The 11,971-nt window shown below is 49.0% G+C and overlaps 1 protein-coding gene across 4 annotated transcripts in view; it reads left to right on the top strand.

The window, feature by feature from the left end:
* The first annotated feature begins 2,051 nt into the window (after positions 1-2,051).
* The window catches only part of USP28 (ubiquitin specific peptidase 28), a 31,172-nt gene continuing 21,252 nt past the window's right edge, over positions 2,052-11,971 (top strand). For 3 of the 4 annotated variants that reach the window (XM_072027654.1, XM_072027653.1, XM_027444311.3), the window contains exons 1-2: positions 7,312-7,465; positions 10,680-10,757. In XM_072027654.1, the coding sequence (XP_071883755.1) occupies positions 7,415-7,465; positions 10,680-10,757 (129 nt within the window). In that variant the 5' untranslated portion in view covers positions 7,312-7,414. Of the gene's footprint in view, positions 2,188-4,964; positions 5,119-5,544; positions 5,681-7,311; positions 7,466-10,679; positions 10,758-11,971 lie in introns of those variants that run through there. The other variant, XM_072027652.1, reaches the window with a different exon arrangement.

Genomic DNA, 11,971 nt, shown 5'->3' with positions numbered 1-11,971 from the left:
GCACGTCCACTGTCACTCCTGGCCATGGCTGGAGTTTTCCTTGCGAGGCTGGAGCTGGGAGCCGCTGGGCATTTCACTAATTTAATCACTGTCATGGGTCATTGCAGCCCCTGATAGCTTTGCTCCGCACGGTGAACCAGGCTATCATAAACGCCTCGCTGCTGCGTTGTCTTGCTAATTATGAACCCATAAATGTCTCCTTAGGTAAATAACTCAACCCAAATAGAGGTGGATGCAGAAGTTACGTGCGGAGGGGTGACTGGCCCAGACCCAGTGCATTGGGGCAGAAGTGCCTCCTGGCAGTAATGCCCCCATCCCACACCCCAGGAGCCCCAGCAGCACCAGCCCTGGCCTCCAAGCGTGAATTAAGCAGATAATACAAAAATCATAACAGGAGAGCAAATGGAAATGTTTCCAAGGACCTCACCGATGCACTGATTAAAGCAATTATTTTTTCCCCGTGTGGGTATGCATTGCAGGAAAGTGGTTTCTGCAGTCTTTGGTGAAAGGGCTTGACAGCAGCAATGAAGACAAAGTGTTAGAGGAATATCCTGTTGGGGATAATCATACACTGGCAGGGGACGAGGAGGTGACCTGATCAGCCTCTTGCATCTGCAGCTCTTGTTTACTTTATTCAGCTTTTATGAGGGAGCGTGATTATGTAACTGCTGTAATGAGATTAAATTTATATCAGCGGTGCTTTGAAAGAAAAAGATTTTATTAGAGAAATAGGAAAACTTCCCCAATTTCTGTCCCCGTCCTCACTAATAAAAATGTGCAGTGGTCATAAATAACCAGTGCTGCTGCGGCCGGGAAGCGGAGCTCTTCCACAGTCCCACTGTATTTCATGGTTTAATTATCAGCAGCGCAACGTTCTGCGGGCCTGGAGGGGGCAGTTAAGATGTCTCTGCAGAAAGTGCTCTAAAGTGTTACTAGATGTAATGAACACAAGCCTGGCTCGTGGTGTAAGAGGGTATCTCCTCCAGACTGGCTTGTTTTTAATCTCCTTTGAATAGCCCTTTGATGAATGATTGCCAGGCTCATGCCTGGCAGCACGGTCTTTGCAGGAGCAGAAGAAAATGTCAGGGAAACAGGGCAACTTTTCTGCAAAGTCATTTGTTGCTTTTCAGAGCCACCAGCAGCTCTGCTCCTGCAGTCACCGAGCAGCCCTGCACACGGGGTGCAGCTCAGCACCTGCCCCAGCTGTACAGTTTAGGGTTTGCTCCCACTCCGGCCCCAGGACCAAGTGGTGAAGGCTGGTTTTCCTGAGCAGCATTTCCAAAGACACAGGCAGGGGTGGTGCAGTGCCTAAAAAGGCATTTTCCTGGGTTTTTCTGGGAACTGGTGAAGCTGCAGCAATGCCAGGAGGCCTGATGGGGATGTGCAAGGTGAGAGGTGCTGGAGGGCGCAGCAGGGGACCTGCACCTGAATCCATCCAGGTGGCTGCGGGGTGGTTTCTAGGGGATCAGGACCCATCTGATGTTCCTTGTTTCACTAACAGCAGTGGGAGCATTTCACAGGCAATTGGAGCTAAACGCCAATGCTGCAGCAAGGAGCAGCAAGAGGCAGCTGCAGGTAGGGGCTGTGAGCCTCCTGCCCCAGCCGTGCTCCCACCACCCAAACTGAGCAGAGCCTGGCAGCGTGGGGTCACCCCCTGGTGCAAAAACCCCACTGGGCAGCTGGACGGACAGACTGACCACCAGACAGATGCTGCTGAGCCCCCCTGTGGGCAGCAGCAGGAGGGGGATGTTTTGGAGCCCATCAGCCAAGCGGGCACAGCTGTAACCCATCCCTGAGAGCTCGGCAAAGGAAGGCTCTTCCCCTGCAAGCTGCTGGTATTTACTCATCTGCTTAATGAACTCCGCTTGGAGCAGCTGCAGGGATGAGTCAGGCTGTATTTCAAGGCTGCAAGCGGTGTCAGCCCGGTTCTGTGCCACTATGCTGCTGTTGGTGTGGCTCAGGTTGGTGTCACAGACCAGGTTGCATGCAGCAGGGCTGCTTTTTGGGGTTTTCTGTGCTTGGGACCATAATGCAGGGCCGAGCAGTGCTTGTTGTCTGTGTGAGAGCCCCGTTTCCTTCCTCAGGCTGGGACCAGTACGAGCCACACCACTGCCCTGCCTCCCTGGCAGCCCCTCCGACGCGTTGGCCTTGAAGCTGCAGCTGATGCCTTTAAATTCCCCAGCAAAGGTAGGAAAGCACTTTCCCTTCGGTTGTGTTCTCCATTAGACACCCTTCAGGTGTTAGCAATATTATGCCACAATTTCATTATCCATTAAAGCCAGGTAATAATAAGTACACAAAGGTATTTGGAGCCCATTGGTGTTAATGAAGGAGATCCATCTCATTCCGAGCGGGTACAGCAGCCGTGCGTCAGAGCTGTGATATTACCCAGGGTTAGGCAGGAATTGCCTTGCTGAGAGCAGACCCACCAGTATTTAATCTTGCATGACCGTCTTTATGGCACGGAGAGAGTTTGGTGCCTGGCTGCTGCGTGCAGCTGAGTTTGCTGCTTTTTCTCTCGTTTATATTTTGGAATAGGAAAGTGGGAACCTGCCCCCTGCTTCCCAGGGCAGGGCAGGGCTTCCTTTCCCTGCTTTCTGGAGGATTGCATCCCATCAGTGGTAGGTGAATGTCAGGAGCTGTGCAAATGCCAGGCACTTTTAGGCAGAAATCTTGTCTGTCTTCCCTACCTTTCATCCAAGTTCTTTTACCGAATCTTTAGTTTTTAAGAAGCATTTCAAAAGGGAAACTTGCAGCCTGGGCTTCAATAAAAGCATCTCATTGATTATGGTCACAATTGGTATGTTTTTTTTCTGATTTTCTCTGAAAATTAAGGAAAGACTTCAACCAAGTTGGAAAAGCTAATTTGGATTTGCCGTCCCAGGGCTACCAACCAGCCCCAGCAGCAGGGTGCCAGCAGTGCTACCAAGCCATAGAAAGCAGAAATCAGCTTTTCTGCAAGGCACGCGACTGACTTGATAAAGGAGGGACAGCAATTTTTTTTTATCCACGAAGCACTTGCATGTGTCAGTGCCTGCTGCTTTTAAACACAGCTCTGAAGTGCTTCTGAGAGGGCAGGTGAGGGTTATTTGCTGTCTCCTAAGTGCAAGTGTTTGGTATCCATTGAAATTCCCTGCAACTAATGTTCCCCTAGTGCTAATAAACATTTCTGGAACTACTTTTTTTTTCATTTTCAGGGCACCTACAGTGCAAATTGATTGCTTCCTTTTGATAAAATAAGGCTGTATGGAAAGATCTTAGGGCATGGAAGAAGCAGAGTGGGGGCAGATCTTCAGCTCCCACTTGTTCTTCATCTGAGAGTGTATGATCCTCACCGCAGCAAATTATCTCTGATATAATGGCACTTTGACTGCACTCGACACTGCAAGCAAATCACCAGTATCTGTCTTGCACCCTAATTAGTTACTGTGACATTAATCAGTCTGCTAAACATAATACATACCCTCAGCAAACCCAGCGCTAAAAATACGAGGCTGAGTTTATATTTGTAATCAGGACATTAATATTTTTTTTAGAGGGAGTTGTCTCAGCCACTATGGGCAGGCACTTGTATTAAATCCCCGTGCCTATAGATCTTCCTGCTCATAAAACAAAGAGTGACCTCAAGCTAGGTGTAATTTTTTTTTTATGAAATGACAGGTAGAAATCCCTTCCCTTTTCAGGCCCTGGTTTCTCTTCATCCTTTACTCTGTGTCATTGCAGAGCCTGGCGTGCCCTGCTCAGCCCAGCACCTGGACAGGAGCATCCTGAGGATGCAGCAGCATGGGACCCTCTTCCCCATGACCATGCTGGGGCCTGGCTCAGCCCGAAGGCAGAATGGCACAATCATGTTGTGGCTCTACGAGTATGGAAAGCTCCAGGACACCTTGGAGGAGGAGCAGCTCCCTCCTGGCTCCTCAGGTCTCCTGTGGGGCTGGCCCAGAGCATCCCCGCATGGACCACGGTGCCCCGCAGTGCACCATCACTGCAGCCAGGCTGCTTTAAGTTAAACATCAAGTTAAACAACAAGTTTTGCAATGCCAGCTGGCTGGTGTAATTGGCTCTCTCGTGGCATTATTCACAGCTCTTCCTTCTTTCTTTTTTAGCTACCTTCCATCTTGCTTGTTAAAAGGAAAGGATATTTTGCAGAATTGGAATTCATTAGTCTTCCTAACAGAGGGAGCCTACTTAGACCTAAATTGGTGGTTAGCAAACGCAGAGATAATTCCCACGCGTTTGTATTTATCTTCCCAGTTCGGCAGCGTGTCGAGACAGATGCCTCGGCGTCTGTCGGAGAGGCTCCAGCCAGCGGAGGGGAATACAAAGGTATCTGGCTTCCGCAGTTGGTGAAACTTAATATAAGCAAATTGGAACTCCGACTCGATTATCTCCCTGATCAGATTTCCCCAAGGTCCTAGTAATAACTTGATATTCTTAGGCAAGACTAGTCTTTTATGCACAGGAAACAGGAGGCAAAAGATCACATCAGAAGTCAGAGGCAGCGACGAAGCCGGGCCGAAAGCTCTTCACATGAAACCACGCGCGCTCAACAGCTCGCCGATTAGTGCACACACCTGCCGACGCCGCATTTAAAGCCTCTGCCTTTGTGATGGTTTTGGCTCCGGAGCCAAATCTCTGCTCAGATGTAAGGGCAGCACCGGCACAGAATGTGTGAGCGTGTGTTTACTGCTGCGAAAGATATCGATCCGTAGGGACAGGGGGAGAAATGCCCCCTGTGCTGTCTCGGGTCAGCCCACCTGCCTGCAAGGGACAGGTAAGTACGGTGACACCTGGGAAGGGGCTGGGCATCCACACAGCCCACCTTTCAGCCGGGTGTTTACAGGCTCCTTGCTACAGCTGGAGAGGGGAAATAGCAGTATCTTCACTCGTTTCCTTCTAAAACTTGTATTTTTTTTCAAGAAAGCAGCACTTCCCAAACCTGTTCTCTATTTGCTCTCCTGCAGCACAGAGGAGGGACAAGGAAATGCTGATCCTGAGCTGCCAGGCACCCACAGGACATGCTTGCCTGGTCTACACCCAAGCTTTGCATTTCCAGATGCCCTGAAACGCAATTTCAGTTCAGCAGCAAGAAGAAACTCAATATCTACAATACAAGAGGTAATTACAGTGCTTACAGTTATTCATTAATTCATGTAGCATATTTCCTGTAATTAATACCATGCCCACGCAGTGCCTATGTTAATACACTTGCCAGCACCTGAAATGTATTTCTGCAGCTTTCAGGATATGGAAGTGGGTAAGGAAAGATGAGGGGGGGAAACCTGCTGTAAAACCTAGAACAAACAATATCATCTCCATAACTATTGCTATTAATACCCTGTAGTCACATGAAATTGGCTTTTTTTTTTTTCCCCTCATTGGATTTTAAACTCCACTATGTATTTTGCTTGTCATTTATGCTTTGCATATTGGGCAAAATGAAAAAATCATTACTGGCTTGCTTTATTTTACTCTATCACCTCTGCTGGCGGCTCCTCCTGCCTCCCAAATTCCTACATGGGAACACCTGCACGGGACCCCCAGTGCTGCTGCAGGGAGCGCCAGGCTCCAGCTCTGGCAGAGACCCCATGCCACAAGGCAGCAGGGACAGCAGTGGAGAAATGAGGACCAGCAATTGCAAGTGACACGTTCCTGAGTGCTCCTCCAGAGATGCAAAAAGGTATTTTGCTCACAAGCCCTACTGGCCCCAGGGGAGCTCAGCCCCGCCAGGTCATTGGGCTGAATCAAATTGCCAATGTGCGGCAGCGAAATCTCATCTGCAGTGTCCTATGCACGCATACGGGGCTCACGGCTCTTGACGGCTGTTTTGATGAGCTGCCGAAAGTACGAGATCCAGCAGGAAACTGTAAATGAGATCTCATCTCACATCAGCAGATATGGCATAGCCTCGTCCCAAGCAGACCTCATACAAATTAGTATTTATTAGGCTGCTTTAGAGCAGCTCTGGATGCTTTGTGTGCTTTTTGTCTGCATTAAGCATTCCAGCCCTGATGTTTTGTCTTCTGCCTGCTCACACAGGCTCACCCGAATCTCACCGAGCCTTCAGCTCCCACTCCCTTTGGCGGCAGCGAGTGCTCCGCTTTAACCGCACCGCTGCTGGGGAGGAAAAGCTTTTTCTCCTTGAAATTGAGACACCCTGACTTTCAAGTCCCACTTCTTAACAAGTCTTTTTGGGATGACAAGAGCCACACTACACACTGAGCAAAAGGAGGCGGCACAGTCCTGGGTGGCAGTTGGATGAGGGACCCTGTGCCTAGGGGCCGGGAGTGCACAGGGGCCGAGGGCTATCGGGGGAGCCCATCCATAGTCTTGGTGGCACGGGGCCGTGGGGACAGCCCACATATGGGGGCTGCTGTGCAGAAAATAGCTTAAACTGTATCCTAGCTCTCCTTATATTTACATTCTGAGCTTTTAGCTGAACTGTCCTTCAGCTTCTGGGAGCTGGGGATTGGGTTCGTGCTCATCTCCCCCAGAACTTGCTGTGTTGCCCTGGGTAGAGGTATGGCTCTCTGAGCCTGTTTCCCTGCTTTTCAGAATGAGCTGAATGTGTCTTGCTGCCTGCTCACACCGTGTTCATCACCTGGGCCTTCGGATGAGGGAATTTTTCCTGTAAAGGTCTCCAGGAGCTGTGTGTGGCTGGTGCCCGGGAAGACACAAGGGCTGTTTCCAAGGTCTCACACACTGGCTTGTCGCTGCCCTCCCTTGTTTGTGTGATGTGTGGCGTGTAACTTGCTCCAGAGGGAGAGACGTCTTGGAAAACATGTATTTGTTTATTTATTTTTTTTGGTTTGGGATGTCTTCCTTCTGATTGTTAAGCTGTTTTTGTAAAGGCAGTGATGAAATCTCAGCTGTATTTGCAAAAGGATTTAAAGGAAACTGTGGTTGCCACAGTTTAGCAACTTAACTGTCTGTGCAAGTCGATGATACAAAAGCCATGGAACAGGGCTTCAGTGAAATTAAACATGGAAATAAATATTTTCTCCTATTATTGACGAGGCCAATAACCGTGCAGCCTGGGAAGCTGCAGAAAGCAGCTATCTGGCCCCCTCTGTTGTTACAAACCTTCCTTTCGTGCTGCTTTTTACCTCAGGCTCCGGGACTCGCCCACCCACCCGGGGCAGACCCCCGGAGGTGGCCGAGCCCCGAGGCTCTGCACCTGGGGGGGGGGGGGGGGGCTCAGCCCTGACAGCGGGGCAGTGCTGGAGCCTGTGTCAGACGGGAACTGGGACAGAACTGGGAGATACTGGGAGGCACCCGCGGTCACGATCTGCCTCGCGATCCCTCCGCCCCCCACCTCGTTTTTTATTTCCCCTCAGCAGCGACCCCGGGGCCCGCTCCGCCCCGGCCGGGCCCGGCCCACGCATGCGCGGCGGCGGGGAGGCGGCCGGCCGGCATGACGGCCGAGCTGCAGGCCGCGGGCGGCGCCCCGGGAGGCGGCGGAGCGGTGAGAGGGGGGCGGCGGCACCGGGACGGGGAGAGGGAACCGGGGGGGAGCGGCCCCCGGGGAGGCCTCGCCCGGGCCCGGCCCGGTTGGCGGGGAAGCCGCGGCCTGGGCTCGGTGCTGGGCTCGCTGCGGTTTGCTTTTAAACTCTCCTTAGGTACCATGGTGAGGCTGTAGTTTGTTCCAGAGGGTGCACGGGTAGCCCTGCATGGCATGGCTCTTGTCTTGCCAGCCTTCTAAAATTCTCCCCCCTGTAACATCCCTCCTGTGTTTTCACCTTTCTTTGGTACCTTTTGGACCTATTTCCAGCCACCTGTTACAAACCTCAGAGCTGCCTCACCCGCAGCAGGCAGGGCTGGGGATGAGGGCACTCAGCAGGGCGTGTGGCTCTGCTCCGAGAGCCCTGCAGCATCTCTGCGCTCTTAGAAGAGCGAATACTTCATGAGAAGTATTCCTCAGCGGTAGCGTTGAAGGAATGTGCAGGAAGAAGGCACTGATGGAGCGCACCATGTGTTTAGAAGGTGTTTGTGTGGTGGCAGTTCCAGGTTTGTGCAGGGCCAGGTCAGGAAGGTGCACGATGTACAGGCTCCTGTACACGCGTGCTGATGGACAGGGAGCCAGCAGGCCGTCGCTCCTTGTCGGGATGGATGCTGGCTTGTAAGAGGTCTCGTTTCAGGAATGTGGGCATTATCAGTGCTACCATGGGTAGGTTTGCAGGCCTCTTCATATCCATTTTGCTGGGTTGATAAAAAGCACAATTGAGGTGCAGTGGCTGAAGGTCATCTGCTCCGCATGCCTCTTCCGTGCCAGCTCCAACATCTGCCTTGCACGCTGTTATTTATGGAGCCCCTTGAACTTATGCACCGCATTTACGCCCTTCTCTGTTTCCAGTTTCTCCTCAAAACAAACTACTTGTGCTCAGATCATATTAAGGAAAATAGCAAAACCTACAGGCTTTATCATTTTTATCTCCGATACCTTCCATTCCTCCCGGCATCTTGATTTGAGAGTCAGCTCCTGTTGCCATAATGTAATACTAATAGCGCTGTCATCGTGGTTGTTATTCTTCTGGGAGGTCAGATTTCAGCGTTTGCTTTGGTTTTAAAGGTGCGATGTGTATTAACAGCTGTAGCATGCTACCACTATTGTTTTGAAAACAGCTCTGGAGCTTGTTTTAAAGTACCATGGAGCATAACTCCAAAAGCAATCAACCAGGCTAGTTAGAAAAATAAAAATTCTCTCCAAAAACTGAACAAATTGTACGCACAGAGCGTGGTTCCCCTTGGTTTTTGTGGGCTGCCAGTCAGCCACAAGCCTCTTGAAACTTGTTGTACGGGATAAACTTCCTGCTGTTAATACAAATGTTTCTTATGAAAGGTTGAATGAAATTGCCTTAGAAATCGGTAGAATTTTAAGCGGTAACTTAGAGCTGTGGGCTGGTAATTAGTTCTTATGTTTACTGCAGCCTTTGCGAGTCCTTCTTTCGGTGAAGAAGAAAAGCCGATGAAATCATGCCCTGTCCTGCCTTGGATTTCATTATCGCAGTGTGGTTTATTAGCATGGATTTTTCTCCGATGGAAACATATGCCCCGCAGCGTTAGGTAGGGTTAGCCAACAAGAATACAGCTCACTAAGGTAGCAAAATTAGCAACGTGATGTAATTGGTTTGCTGTAGTGAAAGTATTCCTGTCCTGAGGCTCATGCTCTTGGCTTCTTATCGCAGTGTCTCATTGTGCTGCTGGCTCACCGTGAGCCTTTCCAGAACATCTCAGCTCTTCTGGTTTTTAGGTGCAGGGACTGAAAAAGCATGTGTGAGGCATTGGGAAGGATGTGTGCACGTACGCACGTGCTGCTTTTTGTAGCAGCTTACCCAAAGGGTAATTTAAATGGGAATATGATGAGTAATGTGTTGAGAGAGTTCCCATCAAAAAAAAAAAGGGGGGGGGGATTTGTCTTCTAACCAACCACCTGCGTGGATGCATGCTATTTTTAAGATATTTGTGCATGGAATAGCATCTGTCAGCAGTACAGATGTATATATAGCTCAAAAAAGTAGCTGACGTTCCTGGTTGCAACTTGTGCTCCAGTTGCATTAAAACACGGTAAGATTTTTCCCAGCGATTAGAGCAAGCAGAAATTTGAATTTATTTTATTGCTCCGCGACATTCCCAGTTCAGATTAATTAAACGTGTGATCTGAAGAACCCAGGATCCATCGGCCTGTACTGGCAGCAGGATGCCAGATAGCCTTTACCAGTCAGGCACACGCGGCAGTCCTCTCTGTTTGTCCTGCATCGAATCCGTGCTGTGCCAGGCGGGATTCCAGCATTGCAGAGCTGCACCTCCCGGGGTCAGCTTTCACTGGCGCTGGGCTGCCGGCAGCTGCTGCTCCAAAGGGGGACGATGGGACCTCACTGCTCGCTGCTGGGGGAGCTGGCATTCCCCACAACTATGCTGTTGAAGTTATTCATAGCACTGCAGCACTTGGTGGGCGCAGTGACTGCTCCTCTGGAAAAAGAGGCGCGCCCGGCCGCTCATGCAAACCTCTGTATAGGCAGCGTTGCATGCTTGCAGGTAAAGTGCATAAATTTATCAAATCCTTATACACTTTACATATCTGTTAGGAAAATGATTACAGAAATGTTCTTAGGTGGCTAAGCTCAGAATATATTGTTGGCTGTGGCTCACAGACAACAGTAAGTAGCTGACCAAACCTGGAGTTGCTGTGAGGTGGGAAGGAAAAGCCATGGAAACTTCTTGGGCCCCTCTTCTGACGCCTCATTGTGAGTGAGAGATGACGTGCACAAGTGGCATGTGCAGCCAGGCTTAAAATAGCCCCTCTCCAATCCCCCGAGAGCGTACCAGGTTCCTTATATGTCCTGCTGCTGATGCTACTGCTTTTAGGAGAGCGGTGCCGGTGCCCCCCAGGTGTGGCTCATCTGATGGAGTGTGTGGTGCTTCATCTGGGGCCTGCTAACATGCTCTTGAATATACAACAGATTGAAAGTTAGTCTGTAAATGGAAATTCTAACTATGATGTTGAAGCTGATGTTGGTTTTGTTACCTGGCACGTTTAACTGAGCTTTTGTGTTGATCTCTAAGTAAAAAGGAAGGAAAGAACAAATGCTCTGGTGAGCCCTTGGCAAGCATTGCAGAAGCAGCTTGATGTTTTTCTTGGTCACCTTTTTACATTAGCTTTCTTTATTTCTCACCTGTAGGATTGCCAGATGCTTTTAAACCAACTGAAAGAGATAACAGGAATTCAGGATTCAGCTTTCCTCCAAGCAGCTCTGAAGGTTTGTATATGTTGTTAAGACCTCTCATTTTGTCTCCAAAATCAGGCAAGTTCAGGCTCTCTTGAAACATGATTCAAGGGTCAGATACGCAGTGGCATTTTTGCAGGCTGATGAGAAACTAATCCTTGCTGAAATAGTGTGTGGCCTGCGCCAGTGACACAGCGTGTCCTGAATGGAACGACTTGCTTCCTAAGAGGGGAAGCTCAAATCATCCGCTATTTTCTACCCCGGTTTCTACTTCATTCAGATATATCCGTGAGGCAAATACATACAGGAGTCCAGCATTTGTTGGTGTCAGAAGGAAATAGAATTTTAGGGCTAGCATGTATTCAGCCACATCTGAAACAAAAGCTCAATGTGAAGTTAAGAACCCTTCATTTATTTTTTTTTTCCCGTAGTAGACCTTAAAGTCTGAGCTGCAACAGTACCTGCCACATTAAACCATTGTAGACATTCTCTGGTAATTCTGCTCCTACAGGGCTGTTACCATGCGTTACAGTAAACACAAATTTTGAGGGGCAAAGTTTGTTTTTCTTTATTTAAATTGTTTCAGGGGAGTTATGGACCACTGGAATCACATTGGCAGCTTTGTGACATGTGGTTGTTTTGTCCATCACCGGAACAGTCATTTTTGCTCTAAAGTGAAGGGACAGAATCATCTCAGGGAGTTAGAGAAACAACATTTATCTGGAAAGATCCTTTCTCATAATGCATGTTTTGATATCCTAAATTGTAGTATTGACTGATCACAGCTACGTCAGTCTGAAATCATCAGACGCTATTGCCTTGAGATGTGTCAGCAAGAGTTGCATTGTTTATGTACAAAGAGACTTGTTTATATACAAAAGGACTCATTTAAGGAAATTTTTAAGTTTCATTGAGAAATAACATTCAGAAAATGTTAGCATAAATGTAAAGTAGTTTAACACTTATTGTGTAAAATGAAATAGAAAACTAGTCTATTTGAGCTCTTTTCTGGAATGAACCAGGATCAGTGTTTTGCATGTTCTTCAGATATCTTGTGCTGCGTTATGTCAAGTGACTGCAGCGTGCATAGCCTGCAGTGATGGTCTAAAGAACGCCTCAGGTTCGGTAGGATATATATGGCTTGAAATTCTTGGAGAGTTTGATTCCTGTGAGTCTCTCCCTGTGGCTAAGTACCCTGTTGCACTGCAGACCTATTGCTATTTGAATCTCTGGCAAGGGAAATGAAA

This window comes from Anas platyrhynchos, chromosome 25 (genome assembly GCF_047663525.1).
Source record: "Anas platyrhynchos isolate ZD024472 breed Pekin duck chromosome 25, IASCAAS_PekinDuck_T2T, whole genome shotgun sequence".
Lineage (NCBI taxonomy): Eukaryota > Metazoa > Chordata > Aves > Anseriformes > Anatidae > Anas > Anas platyrhynchos.
This window is presented reverse-complemented; position numbering and strand designations above follow the sequence as displayed.